Consider the following 17,891-nt stretch of genomic DNA (forward strand, 5'->3'; position numbering starts at 1 on the left):
ATGTATATGTGCGTGCGTGTGCACATGTGAGTGTTTCATCGTGCTTGTGTGCCCAGAGGCTCCCCTACAACGCCCATGTTCCATGACGGCTGAAACCTTCCACACCATCTCCTTCTGTACCCTCCAAACCCCTCACATGGTGCTGGACACAGCAGACCATCAACACCCTTGTGTGGCATGAACACAGTCTCTTCCTGGAGCCTCATTTTCCAGATTTGTCAAATCGAAATGATGGCCACCAAGAGCAGTCACCACCCCCAACCCCCGGCCAGCGCAGAGCAACACTGCAGAAATATGGTCAACTGGGGGGGGAAACAGGAGGAACCAATCCAAGGGTACGAAGCTTTGCTTTTACAAGGTGAGTGAATCCTAGAGATTATCTGTACAGCCTATAGCTAACAATTCTGTATGACGTGCTTAAAGATTGGCTAAGAGGATAGATCTTATGTTAAGCGGGCTTATCACAGACACAAAAAATAACAATAATAAGGAAGAGGGCAGGAGGGAGCTTTTCAGAGGGTGGGTTTGTTTATGGCATAGACTGTGGCGATGGAGTTCACAGGGGTATGCTTACCTCCAAAGCCATCAAGTTGTATTCTTGAAATATGGATAGCTCTTTGTATGTCGATCACACCGCAATAAAGGGGCTTTAAAAATGCCATTTAGGTCTGCGTGTAGGTCACAGCAGAGAGGAGCCGGAATGCGGGGGCAGGTGCGGAGGCGCTTTGAGAAGATGAAGACATCCGCAAATGTCAGAAATTATTTTGTGAACAGCTGGCTCCGCAGAGGCTCCGGTGCCTGCCCCACCCCCTCAAGCAGTGGAGGCGTTGGACAGGGAGCTCCCTCCCTAAATGGGCCAGAGGCGTCCCTGGTGTCAGGCCCTCTGCCCCACTGAGCCCTGGAGACAGAGTCGCATGAAACCTGGTTCCCGCCACCGAGGAGAAGAGGCCATCAAGGAAAGTACAACGACAGCACAGGATGGGCATCACCGAAACAGAACGGCTGTGCGCGCCGCACTTCACAGTTTACAAAGCTCTGTCCCACACGTCATCCCACAGCCACCAGGGTAAGTCAGAGTTCCCATCCCCGTCTACACTGGGGAAACGGAGGTCGGGGGTCAAAGACAGGGTCCAGGAGCCAAGCAACTAACCTCTGGGGCACCTTGCACAGCGCCCGCGGCCCGGCCGTGACAGCCGAGACAAGCCCACCCGCCCTCGGGGACACCACTTCTCCTTGGCAGGAGCTCACATCACAGCCACCGCGCTGCCTCTTGGACAAGGCTCCGGGCAGTGAACAAAGATGATCGAGATTGGAGAGTCTGGCCCTGCTCTCAAGGAGCTTACAGTCACACAGACCCTCGCCTCCCCAGGGGCAGGAGCCCGAGAGAGCAGTCAAGCCCACCTGCTCGCCTGGAGCTCAGCGGGTGGAGATAAGCCCCCGTGCCCGCCCGTCACCACGTCGCCCCGAGCTCATCCCTCTCCTCCCGCCGCGCACCCGCAGCCCATCAAGTCCTGACAATTTATCACTATACGTTCCTTTAATGATCTGACCTTCTGGTTTCAGATGGTGCCTTCCCTGCCTGCGACTGGGAACGTTAAAAGAAACTGGAGTTGTTGTTCCCCATCTGTCACTGCCATTGTTCCCCTCACAAAACCAGAGCGGCTGAGACCACATGAGAAGGCTGTTACCACTGGAAATTGAAAGCCCGCTTGGGATAAGTGACGTTAAGAACAGGCACCAGGGGCAAAGCTGCGATTTCCAACTGACGTTAAGTGGGGGCTTATTTAGCGTCCAGCTCTGTTTGCCAGCACCCACCGAACTCGAGAGTACTCCAGGGGGCAGTGGGAGCAGCTCCAGGGCCGGAGCCCACGTCCCCGCTCGCTCCCCCCACCCCCTGAGCCCTCAGGACCACCCGCCGGCCGCAGGAAGCCGACTCTGCCAGAAGGGCCCTGCGGGGTACAGAGCTGGACACTTAACCTCTCCTAGCCTGGGGCCTCGTCTGGAAAATGGGGGAAATAATTCCAACCATTTGGAGTTGTTGTGAGCACTGGAAAGACTATATTTAGTACCTAGTATACACCAGGCATTCAAGGAATAGTACCCGTTATGACCACCGTCTTCACGGTTGAAAAGCTGCCGCTTACCATGCCTGAGGTCAGACCACCCACCGCCGCTGGGCTGAGCCCACCACCTGCGCTGGCCCTGCCCTGCTTCTCCCGCCCCACCTGCCTCCCAAACGCCTCCTGAGTCCCAGCACCACGCCCTTCCTGTCACTGCTGCCCCAGCAGACAGTTTGGACTGCCCTTCTCTTCCTTTTTAAACCCAAGGCCCCTCTCACGCTTCCCAGCACCACGGAGATGCTACTGGCCATGGCCACAGACATGCTGGGACCTCAGCACGCATCTTATCCTGCAGAGAGAGACGCTGGGGTCCAGGGAGGCCAGGCAGTGGCCGTGATCACCCAGCCGGGGTAAAACCCAAGTCGGGCTCCTGGGCCAGTACCCTCGGTCCCCCTCCTGGAGAGCAGACCTACCACTTCCGGCCAAGGGCTTGGGCAGGTCCCTGGCTCTGGGATGGTTGAGGGCTAATGGAGATGAGAGATGAGGGTTGGAACACGTTCGGCGGCACGCAGCCTGGGCCACGCTCAGGACTCCGCAACCAGATCCGTCATAAGGTGGCACGTCAGTGTTACTGTGAGGAATGAAGGCTGGAAAACTAACCAAGCCGCAGGCAGTGGGGAGAGCCAGCCAGGCCACGCCCAGCGAGGACCTGTCCCTGGGAGCGTGGGATTAGCCTGGGGCCTGCCCAGCCCAGGTCCTCCAGGGGTGGGAACCAGGAGGGCCATGGGGGGAGAGGCTGCAGGGGTCCCTGGGCCAGGGATGCAGCACTTAGAGCTGTAAGGGTTGCGGGGGGGACACGGGAAGGGAGAGCTGGAAGCCCCAATCTCCCCTTTCCCCACCCCCACCCTTGGAGCCTCCTATCTGCATCTCTTTTCTGGAGCCTTAATGAACAGAGACTAATTGGCAGAGAGAGGGGGAGGGCATCCTGGCACATGACTAAATGTCATGTGACCCCAGGCCAGTCACTTCCCTACTGTGAGATGCAGACACCCCTTTCCTAGGAGCTTCTCCGGTCTGCCAGGCGCCTTCCAGGCACCATCTCCCCATATGCTCACAAGATACCCTATGAATATCCCCATTTTCTGATGGAGAATCCAAGGCAGGCAGAGGTGAAATCGTTTGCCCAAGATCTCGGAGCTGGCAAGCGGCAGAACCGGGAACTGAATCCACGCTGTCTGGCCCCATTTCATACAGTGCTAAGATCCCACAATGCAACAGGGAAAAGGCCCGTGGAACTCTAGGCCAAGTTACTGAGGAAGCCTGCCCTTCTCAGGCCGCACAGCACAGCAGTGGCCACACTGGGATGTAAACTGGGTCCCCAGATTCCCCAGGACCCCTGCCCTCCCAAGGGACAGAACTGGCCCCGCCCTCTCGGATGCCAGGCACCCCCGACTCCAGCCCTCTCTTTCCCAATCTTTAGTGGATTACGATCTCAGCACGCTGGAGTCAGGGAGAGAGAAAGACGCAGAAAAAAAAAAAAAATGAAAAGAATAACATCCTTTGTGCATAAATGTTTTTAACGGTTCTATTTCTAACGGGCCTATTTCTAATGGACTTATATTGTTTTCCTCGGCACCAGGCACTGAAGATAAAAAAAACTGGCAAAATAGAAGAAACAGATTATTCAAGCCCCAGGGGAACCCAGGCATTCAAATAAGATTTCAAATGACTCTCTTTCCATTAAAACTTTTGCTGCAGTGAAACCATGTGGAGATAAGGCAGCCGAGCGTCTTCACAGGCCGCCAAGAACAGAGATGCTCACATCTATGGGCTCCCCTCCCACCAGCGCCAAGGCCCACTCGGCAAAACGTCTGGGCTTCAAACGGGACATGCGCCTGCCTTTAGCGGGTGTACAAACAGGGCTCGGGAGCTTGCCCTAGACGCACTGCTCCACAGGAAGGGGACAGAGCGGAGTGGGTGGCCCGAGGCCCAGCAGGCAGGCCACCTTAACCTTTCCTCGGCTGGAATCTCCGAAGCCCTCTGCCAGGGCCGGGGCAGCCTCTACCTAAAACCCTTCCTCCACCCTCCGCAGGCCTCCTGGTCGCCCAGAAACATCCAGCGGAGGATTGTGCGATGTCAACACCCGATCCAAGAAGGGGCTGGCTGAACAGAAGGCTCTGAGGCCGGCTCCTCCAAAGCCACAACCTCTTCCCCGTTTCCCTCCCCAGTCTCCACATGGCTCTCTCCGAGTAGCAGCCAGAACGATCCACTTAAATAGAAATCAGTTCACACCGTTGTCCACTTCTCTCAGCTCTGCAACCCACAGCCCCACGCGTCAAGAAAGAGCTCCACGCACCTCACCCTGGCTTTCTGGAAAACCTGCTCCCCACTTCCACCTGTTTCCCCCCACACCCCACCATTCACCAACTCTGGCTACCTCAGGACCTTTGCACTTGCTGTTCCAAAGCCTGGATCGCTTTACCCAGACCTCTGCACAGCTTCAGACGTCACCTCCTCAGAGGCCCTCCTTGACAGCAGTCCCGGCCCCCAGGCTCGGTGTCAGCCACGCATCCAGCTCTACCCCCTCACAGCACCAACCCCTCCCTGTTGATTTGTTCCTCATGTAAATCTCTGCCTGCCCCTCATAAACTGTAAGTTCCTTGAGAACAGGGACCTTTCTGTTTTTGTCATTGTTCTTTTCCCCTGTGCCTAAAATTACTGTAGAGATTCAATAAATAGTTTTTTTGTTTTGTTTTGTTTTTTTGCGGTACACGGGCCTCTCACTGTTGTGGCCTCTCCCGTTGCGGAGCACAGGCTCCGGACGCGCAGGCTCAGCGGCCATGGCTCACGGGCCCAGCCGCTTCGCGGCATGTAGGGTCTTCCCGGACCGGGGCACGAACCCGTGTCCCCTGCATCGGCAGGCAGACTCTCAACCACTGCGCCACCAGGGAAGCCCAATAAATAGCTTTTTAATTGATGAAAGCCACTGACGAAGGTCCTGACTCCTTTCCAGAAATGTTTTAAAATCTATCGGAAATACATATTTATCTAGATAAAGATCACGCCAGAAATAAAAACAAACAAAACCCCAGAAATCACTGCTATTGACTGGAATCGGCAAATGGGAATTCTAGTAGGTCACAGCAAATAATGATCCTGATCGGCAAGAAACTAGGCCTTTTGCCAATTCAAAAAAAGCACAAAGTAATTATAATTTAATGAATGTGGTTTGGCAGACAGAAGCCCACTAACTTGAGGAAGCAGAATGGACATGGGTTGAGAGTGGGCTCTGGGAGCCGACTGCCCAGGTTTTGAACTCCTCCCTGCTGTGTGACCTCAGGCAAGCCACTGCACCTCTCTGGGCCTCAGAATCCTCAGCTGTACAAAGGGATTCACAACAGACTTCCCTCGTAGAGTTATTGTGAACGTGAAATGAAGAGATGTGTGTAAAATGCTTAGAAAAATGCTTGCCACACAGGAGGCACTCTGTAAATAGAAATACCCCTTATTTATCTGTACTATTATTAGGGGGTGCATAGGAGGAAAGAATTATAAAGAGGCCTTTGCTTGAGAATCGTTTAGTCTAACCTGCATCATTCTTTATGTAACAGTTTTATTGAGATATAATTCAGCTACCATAAAACCCACCCCTTTAAAGAGTACGTCTCACTGGTTTCTAGCGTATTTGCAGACTTGGGCAACCATCACCACTATCTAATCTGAGAACATTTTCATCACTCTCACCAAAAAAAAAACTTTAGTGGTGACTCTCCATTCCCTCCTCCTCCCAGGCCCCTGGCAACTACTAATTTACTTTCTGTCAACTCCCACCATTTTACAGATGGGGAAACTGAGGCTCAGAGAGGGGAAGTGACGTGTCCAAGGTCACGAAGCAGAGCCTCTGGCCCCAGTTGTTTCTCCGCTGTACCATCTCCCTCCACTCAGAAGCCTCCCTGCCCCCCAAGACTGGACGACGCCCTCTGACTCACATATACACTCCCCAGACCTCCCCTCTCTGCACTCCTGACCCCTGGGGCTTTACTCACGGAGTCCGATCTTGGCCAAGTGCAACCTGTTGACCCAGGAGATCTTGCTCAGGGGGTTGGGGGTGATGAAGACCACCATGAAGCTGATGGGGCGGCCGGACCTGCAGTGAGAGGGCAGGAGCATGAGTGCTGGAACGGGGCCTGGCTCACCCGGGAGGTACGCAGCTCTTCCCCGCAACCACCAGCCCTGGAGATAGAGCGAGGTCTGTGCAGAGCACCAAAGCATGGCCAGAGAGGCCAGTGGCCTGGCAAAGCCTCAGTCCCCTGGGGGAGGACTCCCTCCACCCACCACAGCCCCGGGGAGGGGGCAGGTAACTCCCCCGAGCGACCAGGCCGTGGCCCCCAGCCCAGCCCAGGCACCCCAGCGTGGGTGCCTAGCAAGGCCATGGGGGGTCTGGCCCTCTGCAGGCTGTGACTCGAGAGGCCCTCCAGGGCCCGACCTGGTCAGGGCTCCACAGGCCTCGTCAGACACCTGCACACGCCTGACCCGGAGCCTCTGACTCGGGCCTGTTCCCAGCACCTGGCACAGGGCACTTTCTTGGTAAATGTCTCCTGAAAGGACACGTGAATGAATGAAAAAATGAATGAATGGCAGTATGTACAGGCTTGGGGTGGCCAGAGGTCACTGTTGTCACCACACTGTCATCTCACCTTAGAGCAGCGGAAGCCCCTTCATTGTTCTCCGGGGCCCATTTCCCCGCTGTGAGCCATCCCAGCCCCCGGGAGGTGGACAGGAAGGTGAGGCAGGGGCGCAGAGAAGGGGAGAGAGCCGCTCAGCAGGCCACTGTGAGCCACTGTGCGAGGGCACCCAGAAGGTTCCAGGCTGCTGACCCTCAGACTCCAGTCCTGGGCCTTGCATCCTGGCTCCCGGACCTGCCTCAGACCACAGCGCCCCAGTCTCCCCTTCCCTGCAGCCACTGTGCTTGTAACACTGTCCCCGCCCAACCGAGAGGTCAAAACCTGGGCTCTGAGCCCCTCACTGCGCCAGCCTAGGCTTCGGAGTCAGACTCCTCAGAACCCAGCTCTGCCACCTACTTCTGAGCCTCGCCTCCCTCCTCTGTAGAGTGGGGATCAGACAGATCGCCTTCCCCGTCTCTGCATCAATTCCACAAACGTCAGCTGTGGGTCGACTGAGCGCGAGCTCCTGCGGGAGCATTTGCGGGGAGGCTGGATCCGTGAGAGCAGACCCAGGGCCTGGCCCCAGGGGACTGCACAGTCTACCAACCGCTGGCAGGGTGTCCCAGTAGGCTAACAGAGGACAGGCTCACCCCAGGTACAGATAGGTCGTTCGTTCATTCATTCATTCATTTGACCACGAGCACCTGCTCTGTGTCAAATGCTTTGCCGGGCACGGCCCATGATGCGTGCACGCCCACGCCCACCCCCGCAGTGCTGGCAAGCAGGCCGGTCCCGACGCCCCTCTCCAAGGCCCCCCTTCCTCTCACTTGTCAGGTTTCCCGGGAAGCAGGAGCCTGAGGCGGCACTTGTTGGCTGAGTGGATCTCCTCCTCCTTCACCCGCATAAGCCTCTGCAGGGCCAGGCACCAGTCTTGAGCCACGGTCATGTTCAGGTTCTAGGGTCAAGGAGGCCAAGGAGGTCACCATACAGCCCTCTGGCTCCCCGAAAGCTACCCCAGATCCCACAGCAGTCGGGGCCCCAAGGGGAGAGGAGCCGGGGGTCAGTGCGGGAGCTCGGCCTGGGCGGCTCACTCGGCCACAAGCGGTGGGGGGATGCCGACTCCCCGGGCTCCAGGCCTTGGTTCAGACCGTCCCCCCTCCATGGCACCCCTCCTTTGAGAGGGACACACCCTCCCAGCCAGCTTCCTCTCCAGCCTGGGACGAGGCTCGGGAAGGAGCTGCAGGACAGACCAGACACTGAGCAGAGAACGGAAAAAAAAAAAAAAAAAAGTGCCCATAGCCGGGCCCTGCTCAACTCGAACCAGAGCTTCAACCCGAACCGCAGGCCGCCCACCAGACTTCCAGGTAGCGACAGGAGCTTCAGACAGTACCGCTGCTAGTGGGAGCCCAGAGGCCAGGGCACATCGGGGGACCGGGCGGGAGAGGAGCCCACCCACACTTTCCTGCCGAGGCCGGTGCTGGGTACCTGGTAGGTGCCGTGCAGCGTGCTGACAAGGAGGGTGATCTGCTCCACCACAGCCAGGTCCTTCTGCAGGTCCTGCAGCTCCTGGAAGAGGCGCGGCGGCCCGAGGTACACCTTATCTGGGCAGAGAGAGACCCTACTCAGCCTCAGGGGTGGGGAAGGCACCACCAAGGGCCCAAGCAGGTACTCACTGCAAAAAAGAAGAGCTGTCGCCCTGCAGATGTGGCACTAGAGATACAGAAGGAAATGTACCAGGCTCTTGTCTACTAGTGGGGACAAATCCAATCACGGGTAAAGTCTAGCGCCTAGGATCTGGGCCACTCTCAGTCTATACAAAGGGTCACAGGAGACCAGAAGACTGAGAACCAACTGTGCCCATGAGAGGCGAGGAGACTTCACAGGCCCAGGAGAGCCGTGGGCACTGCCAAAAAAGGAAAACCGCAGGTGCAAAGGCACTGTGGCATAAGGAAGCCCAGGAACAGTAAGTTGTTCAAAGATGTACTAAGAACCTACTATATGGCAGGTTCTAGTCTACATGTTGGAGAGACAGCTGCAAATGAGACAGACAGGGTCCCTGTTCTTGTGGAGCTTATGACCTGGCCAGGGTCAGGGAGGAGTCAATTAACAACTGCAGATGGTGGGAGGTACTGGGGAGAAAGATATCGGGGTGATAGGACAGAGATGGGATGGGGGCTGAGGGTGCCCTGATCTCTGGTGATGATACAAATGCAGTGTCGGGGATGTGGAGGGAGGGCAGCAAGAGACAGAGCGGGAGGGCCCAGCAGGACTGGATGGGGAGGTCCCTGAATGCCAGGCTAGGGAATTTGGGCTGTGTCCTCTACACCATGGTTACTCAAGCTGAGATCTTACAGAATCCCAGCGAGGGGCGGAGGCACGTAATTTGGATTTTCATCGAGATGATTCTCTAAAAATCAGATGCACATCTTCAGTCACCTGGATACAATGGCTTTAAAGCCACAGGCTGCTGCATGGTATCAGGGCTTCCGTGGACTTTGGTACCACGTGATGGTCACCAGGTAATGAACACAGAGCAAGGTGGGCGTGGGCGGTAAGAGCCGGACCTCTCACCGCAGGCCCTCTCACCGCAGGTCACACCAAACCAAGGGCAAAGAAGGGCTCTGCAGTGCCCCAAACGGCGCGAGCTGGTGGGAAATGGAGATCACCGTGAGGCACTCTGGGGTACAGGTGCAGAGAACTCAAAAGAACCTGCCCCATAAGAGGACCACGTCTATGTAGAGAGCAGTTTGGTGCCAACAAAACAACATCACCCATCACATTAAATTAATGCTGTTCCTTGAGTTTTATTATTTTGTAGCATCATTTTTATTCCACTTGTGATTCTGTTTTGGTTTTATGATTGTTCAAGGGATATAAGCATAAGGAGTTTATTATACCTAGTCTTATACTTGCACATATTTGAATAACAATATAATAAAAAACCCTTCAAGGCCAACTGGGGTTCAACAAGGATTTCTTTTTTCCTCTTTCAAGGGGGTCTGGCAGCCTAGTGCTCTACTTTGAGAAATGTGGCCACAGATACCACAGTGGCTGAAGGAGCACTGCCAGAGCAAGAGCCTGAAGGGTGGGGGGAGAGTGGAGTGGAGCCAGGGCTAAAGGCACCGCTGAGGGGGGCAGATGGGCCAGGAGCCCCGCCCAGGGGGCTTCTGTGAACAGAGAGCCAGGAACACAAGACAGCCTCCCATGCCTCCCAGGCCTGGGGAGGGGGACACAGCAGCTGAAGTGGGCGCAGCCTTCCGAGGACGAGAGTGTGTGGTGAGTCCCTCCCTCAGAGCCACCTCCCAGGCCAGGGATGGACAGAGCTGGCCAGTGGGGAGGGGTGACAGCCAAGTGCCTTCCTGCTGGCCATGCAGTTACGTCCTTCGTTCATTCAACAAATGTCTATTAACACCCACCACATACCAGGCTCCGGAGGGCTACAGTCACACCAAGGGAAAAAACAAGATGGAAACCAGACCATCACCACAGAGGTGAAAACACACCCGGGCCTTGGGAGCACTGGACGGGGGCCTGGCAAGTCCAAAGGAATCAGGAAGGGCTTCTCTAAGGAAGTGTCACCTGAGCTAAGATGAGTAGGGGCAGATAGACAAAAACAGGATGGCAGGAGAACACTCTGGAGAAGGGCAGAGGCCGGGAGAACGCCCTGGGGCAGGAGGGGGCTCAACCCCCCCAAGGAACGGAGAGGTCAGGGCAGCCAAGCCCAGGGAGTGAAGGAGCGTGGGAGGTGGGGCGGCAGGTGGGCCCCCAGGACGGGAGTGTGGGCCCGGGCGAGAACCTGGGACTTCACCCTGAGAGCAGTGGGAAGCCACCGGCGGATTTCAGGTGGAGGGTGACACACAGCTCTGATACGCATTTTGAAAAGTCGGCCTGGGGAGGGTAGAGGATGGGACGGGACAGGACAGGAAGGGGCAAAGGGGAGGGAAGGGCAGCACCAGGAAGTTCCCGCCACAGCACCACGGAGATGGAGAGGACAGGGCGCACGGGGGAGCCTGCCACCCTGAGTTCTCACTGTCCTTGTTGTCCAACAGTCTGAGGGGATAGCATAGGGGAAAGAGGATCCAGGCAGAGCCAGGCAGCCCCGAGCCTGGGCCCTGAGGGTTTCAGGGACAGGGTGAGTGTCACCGGGGCCCCTCACTGTACAGACGGGCAAACTGAGGTCCCACATGGAAGCAAGCAATGGCCAGGCAGGCACTGGAGGTCACCCTTTCTGATCCAAGGTCACTGTGTGTGCGCGCATGCGTGTGCACGTGTGTGCATGTGTGTGTGTGCACGCTTGCCAGGGTGTACAGGACTGGGGTGGGCAGGGGCTGTGAGGCGTGACTGCGTGCAGCATGCATTTGCACACTCAGGTAGGGACGTGGGTGTGTGTTTGTGTACAGTTATGTACAGCAGGAAAAGTCTCTGGGCCAAGTGCCCGCGGGCCTGGGGGCCGAGCCCGGGCAGGTGCTCCCTAGGCAGTGTCGGGCAGGTACTCACTCTGGGCCTGGCCCGCAGCCGAGGCCTTCTTGGCGCCGGCGTGCTGGATGAGTACGTTGTCCTTGTCATAGGAGCTGCCCTCCTGGCCCACCTCCATCACCTGCACCTGGGGCAGCGCTGTGTTCCACTTCACCACATACTTGGGCCCCAGGGGCACCAGGCTGCTGATCTCCAGCTGGCCCCTGCCAGGAAGAGAGGACACGGCCCTGGAGAGCCCGCAGCACCCAGCCCCAGGGCCAGCCAGAGCCGCTCCTCAGCAGGTCAGCTCAGCCAGGCACCTCACAGCCCAAGCACAAGCCCTCAGGCCAAAACCAAGCCAGGCGGAGCGGGGAACGGAGGAAGGGGCAGAAGCATCAGGGCGTCCAGGCCCCAGCCCCATATCCAGAATCACACGCCCACCCCAAGCCTTGGCGCCCCTACCTGTGGTTGGCAGGCCTGAGGAAAAAGACAAGAAGGGTCGTTATCGTTACAGAGTGGTTTCCGTAAAAACCACTGCAGCCGCTGAGACCCCCCTGGGGGTCGGCCACTGGGCTGGGCCAGGTGTGGGCAAAGCGGACCACACGGGGGGCCTTCTCCCTGGAGTGGGCACTGGTCTTCCATCACCTATTCCCACAGTGGCCCTGCTAGGAAGCCTGTACTATTCCAGAAGAGGATACTGATGCTCAGACAGGTCACGTGACTCACCCCAAGTCACCCAAGATGAACCCCTAAAAGTGAGCCACTAACACCCTCATCACACTTTCACGCCATGCTAGGCTCCAAGCAACAGGAGGGCAGAGAGGGTGTAGGTCAGATCCCTGGCACCTGCACAGAGTCCAGGATATAAACGGGACTTAAAAATTATAGTGCTTGGGCTTCCCTGGTGGCGCAGCGGTTGAGAGTCCGCCTGCCGATGCAGGGGACACGGGTTCGTGCCCCGGTCCGGGAAGATCCCACATGCCGCGGAGCGGCTGGGCCCGTGAGCCATGGCCACTGAGCCTGCGCGTCTGGAGCCTGTGCTCCGCAACGGGAGAGGCCACAACAGTGAGAGGCCCGCATACCGCAAAAAAAAAAAAAAAAAAAAAATAGTGCTTGAATGAGGGAGGGAGGGAATGAATGAATGAATGAATGAGTCAGCCATCAGCACCGCTGCACTGATCTGGGACAGAGGCTTCCTTGCCCAAGACCCCTACCAGGGCCGGATCCTGTCCAGACCTGTGAACTGACACCAAGAAAGAGTTCAATAAACATCTGATGGATTAACAGACCGAAGGATGAGTGGGTGGAGGCTGTGTGTGAGTCCCCAGAGAGCCCTGCTTGCTCCCCGCCTTCCAGGACACGTGATCCACAACCACGGATAATCCCCAAACCTGCTCCGTGGCCATGCACAGGAAGGCACAGCCGACTCTGGGTGCAGAATCTACATCAGGCTCCTCGGGCGCCCCCCGCCCCACATGTGCTCCCGCCAGGCGGTGGGAGAGCCAGGCTGGGGTTAACGCCCATCTACGGGTGGCTGCTTTCCCTCGTGGGTCTGGGTTGTTGCTGCCATCCTGCTGTTTCCGTGGTTTTTGAAACTGCTGCGAAATATTGAGAACCGAGATTCTCCTCCACTCGAGTGGACGCGAGCATGGCTGGAAAGGTCGCAGCTGGCCTTCATCCGGTAAAGGGTCACCATCCCTGAGGCCCGCAGTACCCAGCAGTGGATGCGCGTGACCGGGCCGGGTGGGAGCCCCAGTAAAGAGTTCACGCAACCCAGCTGCAGGCCCGCGTGGCCCCAGGCAGTGTGGGCCCAGAACGCGAGATCTTCACGTTTCTAAGAGAAGCCAGATGTCTCAACCTTTGTGTGAACTCCCCGTAGGAGCCAAACACAGGGTTTCCAGAGGCCTAGTGCAACCCACGGGCCATGAGTTTGCAGACTCTGGTCTAAAGAATCGCCCTCTCCCCACTGCAGGGCTCCAGCTCCAATCCCGGCTCCAGGCAGCACCTGGCAGCCCGCCTCTGGGCATTTCTACAACCTCTGACCCAGAACCGGGAAACCAGGCTCCTGCAGGGAGTTGGGGGAAAGGCAAAGACTCATGTTGAGAAACACGCAGATCCGGCCGGAGGAAAATCTATTTGACTTAAAGCAGCAGGGATTTGGGATCTGGGCTGGGAACAGGGAAGAATCTCTTGAATTTCAAAGTGGTCAAAACTCAGCAGACTGTTCAGTTCCGACGGCAGAGTTCCAGAACAGTCCACCCTGTGCAACAGACAGCTGTTTGCCCTCAGTGACCTCTGCAGGTGCTTCCTAGCTCTGGGGACCAGGGACAGAGCAGGCACAAAGGGATAGAAGAGGAAGTCGGGACGTTGGAGGCCTCCGATGAGCTCACGCAGGACCCCAGCTATGACGGACTGGGACATGACAGGAGGGGTCCCCAGGGAGGGGAAACAGCCAGGTCTGCTTACTTGAAGTTGATGTTGGCGCAGACCAGCATGTCACTGAGCAGGAAGACCCTGCGCTCCTTGGACTTGATCAGCTGCCCGCGGTCACCGTACACGGTCTCCGTCAGCGTCTCACACAGGAGCAGCTGACGCTGGCCTGAGGTCAAAAGCTGGGGGGAGGGGACAGAGCAAGGTCAACACCAACATCGTACACGGGCTGCTCCACAGACATCGCTGTGCCAAAGACCCAGGCTTCTCCCTCCACATACAAAGGGGACCACAGCTGGGAGAGGTGGAGGATGAGGCAGGACCACGTCCTCCATCCCTGGGGCACAAGAGGCACTGACCACCCACCGGCCCCAGCAGCCAGCACCCCTGCTCAGGTGAGCCAGCCACTGCCAGCGGCACAGCTCCAGAGCCGCAGACCCGTGCTCTGACCTTGGTTCCCGGAGCGCTCGCTGTGAAGCCCTCTGGCAGGCGCCATGTCACCTCTCCACACCTCAGCTTTCTCAGCTGTCAAGTGGGCGATACCTCTACTGCTCACATCACCAAGGCAACAACGTGTGACCGGACCTGGCTACATGATCCGCAGAGCCCAGCAGAGGAGGAAAACCCGGTGCTCGCTCAGAATTATTAAGAATTTCAAGGGCTTCCCTGGTGGCGCAGTGGTTGAGAGTCCACCTGCCGATGCAGGGGACACGGGTTCGTGCCCCGGTCCGGGAAGATCCCACATGCCGCGGAGCGGCTGGGCCCGTGAGCCATGGCCGCTGAGCCTGTGTGTCCGGAGCCTGTGCTCCGCAACGGGAGAGGCCACAACAGTGAGGCCCGCGTACCGCAAATAAAAAAAGAATTTCAAGATGGCAATGGCAGAGCATTAAGCCAAACGTGGGGCCCTTCTGAGCGCCCACCCTGGTGACGGCACAGGCCACACACCCAAGGAGCCGGCCCTGCGACGGGACACCCCACAGATGGCCACTGTCCCCACTGCTGCCACTGTTCGTGTGGCCTCAAGCAGGGAGACTCCTGGCCTGAAAGTAGGTCCCATTCGTCACCCTGACCTATTGAACAACCTCAGCTACTGGCCTCGTGGAAGGCCTCGTGTGGGGCTGGGACAGATCTGCTGGTCGACAAGGCAACCCTCTGACAAGGCTGAAGGCCTTCAAGCCTCCAGCATCCGAACAGGCGTCTGCCCATCTCGGGCTGGATTCCAAGAATGCTGCCAGCCCCGGACCACCATCAGACCCAGAGACCCGCTGGGAAAACGTCTCTTTACTAACTAAGGATTTTGCTGAGGAGGAAAAGGAGTATTCAGCAAAATTCCTTCCCAAAGCCCGTGATTCTGATGACAACAGCTAGCGCCCCTCCGCCCCATCCTCACAAGGGAAAGGGCGGGTCATCCCCAAAACCTCTCCTGGACAGAACGCCCTTCTGTTCTGTGAAGAGCGGTGTCTCTCCAGGTGACACGAAAGCCCGAGTGACACCACATGTCACTAAAGAGTCCACCTCTCATTTAATCGCCTCAAGCACGCTGAGGCCTCCCCACTCCTGGACAAGGGGACGGAGATTCCAGAGGTAAAGAGACTTGCTGAGACCCAGTGCCGGTTGAGCGGCAGGGCAGGACAGAGCCAGGCCACACACGCTGTTCCCAGCACCCGGCAGCCAGCCACACGCCCTCTGGCTCCTGACTGGGGGTTAGAGGAGTCAGAGAAAGCCTGCTGCTCCCAACACACACAAAAAGTCTCAGGGTGCCCCAGGGTACCCCCATGACTGCTAAGACTGGGCTCCCCCAGCCCACAGCTTCCACCAGCAAGCGGACTACCAGCTCGTGTAGACACAGCTGGGACCCTGAAGACAGCAGGCCCCTCAGAAGACGGCCAAGTGTGCCGTGACCCTTTTCCTCAGGAGAGAGGAAAGTCCCCGGGGCTTCCGACAACCATCCTCCTGCCACTTAAGCAGATTGAAAACAAGAAAGACAACAGAAAACTCGGGTATTGCACAAGCAGCCCCCTGCAGTCGCGTCCTGAGCAGCACATTTTGAAACAGCCGACACCGTTCCACTTCGGGCACACCCAGTTTCGTTTCCACTTCTCTGTGGGTGATGGGTGGCAAGAGGGAAATCACTGCACTGGCCTCAGAACTGGCCGAGACTGCCCCAGGGGGGCCCTGGCAGGGGAAGGCGTGGTGTGCGGCCACCATCACTCTCTCCACGACACCATCCCACACGCATCCGACACACCCACTTGACAGGTGGGGAAACTGAGGCTTGGGGCTGTCAGTTCCTCGCCCAACACCCAACAGGTCCCCCTGACCTCCAGCCAGTGACCACTGCTCCTCACAGCCCGGGTCCCCCCCAGCGGACAGAGCAGAAGGGAACAGACAGCTCTTCCCAGAGCAAGTGCTAAGGAAAAGGGTTTCCTTCTCCCGAGTGATCTCACAAGTGTGTGAGCCAAAGCGAGAGAAACCCTCTTGGTTACAGGAAAGGAGCTAAAGACAGAAGAAGATACTTCCCAAGTGCAGAGACCATCAGACACTAGCACGGTGGCCATGGCTGGGCTAAGGTCTTTTTAACCCGAGAGACATTTCAAAATAGAAGGCTTGGGACTTCCCTGGTGGTCCACTGGCTAAGAATCCGCGCTCCCAACACAGGGGGCCCGGGTTCGATCCCTGGTCGGGGAGCTGGATGCCGCAACTAAGACCCCGCATGCCGCAACCAAGACCCGGCGCAGCCAAATAAACAAATAATTTTTTTAAAAAAAATAGAAGGCTTGTGTGGAACTGGCTGGGGAAGTTCTGCCTGGAGGCGGGGAGGGGGGATGACCCCTACCCTTCAGGCCCACCCTGAGCAATCCTGGATGGGGATACACCCCGGGGAGGGGGCTCCATCCCCTGCCTCATCTTTTCTTCCCATCTCTATACTCCTGGAACAGGCAAAGCAAACTCAGGTGCCTGCAGGGCCAGAAGTAACCTCAGTGGGAAGACCTGGATGTGGACTGAGGGGGCAAGGGCAGCCGTTACTCAGGTGACTGGTGCCACATAGGACGGTGGGCCGGAGTGCCAGCTCTTCCGACCCTTAAGAAGATACATGAGTCTAAATGTTGCGGGACATTTCTCCATTTCTAAATGTTGGCAATTAATTCCATTTTCCTAAAAATACTGTGTGGGCCTAAATACACATGTGCAGCCTGAATTTGGCCTGAGGTGGGACAGTCTTAAGACGCAGGACCCTGAAGCTTAGAATTGCAAGGGACCCTGCAAGTTCACTTGTCCGGGCCTTGTTTTGCAGGCCTGTGGTGAAAATCAAACATGACAACGCAGGTTAGGGAGTATCATGTACTGTAAAGGGCGGGGCCGCATGGGAAGCGCTGTGGTGCTCCTGGTGACACTCCCCAAGCATTAGAAAGTTCCAGCCCGTGTGGCTGAAATCTCATTGGCCTTAGTCACTGGCCTTAGTTCTGCTTTTGGGGCCACAGAGCCAGGAGGCTCCCAGTTTTCCCCCAAATACCTGAACACCTCCCTGTGACTCCACAGGATGTCCCTTCCCCAAAGAACAACGCTTGCCCTCGCCAAGTGCCCTGGGGTGGGGGTCACCTCACCCCGAACCATCGGGGCCAAACCCCACACTCTGGTGGGTGAAAGAAGGTGGGGCCCGGGGCCTCCCAGATGTGGGTGCAGCTGCAAGCAGCTCATGTCACAAGCCACTAGGGAAACAGAGGACTAAAGTTCACCAAAGGGACCTCCCTGGTGGCGCAGTGGTTAAGAATCCGCCTGCCAAGCAGGGGACACGGGTTTGAGCCCTGCTCTGGGAAGATCCCACATGCCGCGGAGCAACTAAGCCCATGTGCCACAACTACTGAGCCTGAGCTCTAGAGCCCACTAGCCACAACTACTGAACCCGCGTGCCACAACTACTGAAGCCTGTGCGCCTAGAGCCCATGCTCCGCAACAAGAGAAGCCACCGCAATGAGAAGCCCGTGCACCGCAACGAAGAGTAGCCCCTGTTCGCCACAACTAGAGAAAGCCCGCGCACAGCAACGAAGACCCAACGCAGCCAAATAAATAAACAAATAAAATTAAAAAAATAAAGTTCACCAACAGGTGACTCTGGGAGGTGACTAATTTTTTTTGTACCAACTTTGTGTTTTAAAAACAGAGTTCCCAGGCTTCCCTGGTGGCACAGTGGTTGAGAGTCCGCCTGCCAATGCAGGGGACACGGGTTCGTGCCCCGGTCCGGGAAGATCCCACATGCCGCGAAGCGGCTGGGCCCGTGAGC

At 57.2% G+C, this 17,891-nt stretch overlaps 1 protein-coding gene across 3 annotated transcripts in view; it reads right to left on the reverse strand.

Annotated features, from left to right (window-relative positions):
• ARHGEF10L (Rho guanine nucleotide exchange factor 10 like) overlaps positions 1 to 17,891 on the reverse strand; it is a 143,179-nt gene that overhangs the window by 44,527 nt on the left and 80,761 nt on the right. For all 3 annotated transcript variants that reach the window (XM_082833713.1, XM_082833714.1, XM_082833712.1), the window contains 5 exons: positions 13,646 to 13,791; positions 11,222 to 11,403; positions 8,210 to 8,325; positions 7,552 to 7,679; positions 6,107 to 6,207 (listed from right to left, as the gene is read on the reverse strand). In XM_082833713.1, the coding sequence (XP_082689839.1) occupies positions 6,107 to 6,207; positions 7,552 to 7,679; positions 8,210 to 8,325; positions 11,222 to 11,403; positions 13,646 to 13,791 (673 nt within the window). The remainder of the gene's footprint in view (positions 1 to 6,106; positions 6,208 to 7,551; positions 7,680 to 8,209; positions 8,326 to 11,221; positions 11,404 to 13,645; positions 13,792 to 17,891) is intronic.

This window comes from Leucopleurus acutus (assembly GCF_964270905.1).
Source record: "Leucopleurus acutus genome assembly, chromosome: 2".
In the NCBI taxonomy this organism is placed as follows: Eukaryota; Metazoa; Chordata; class Mammalia; order Artiodactyla; family Delphinidae; genus Leucopleurus; species Leucopleurus acutus.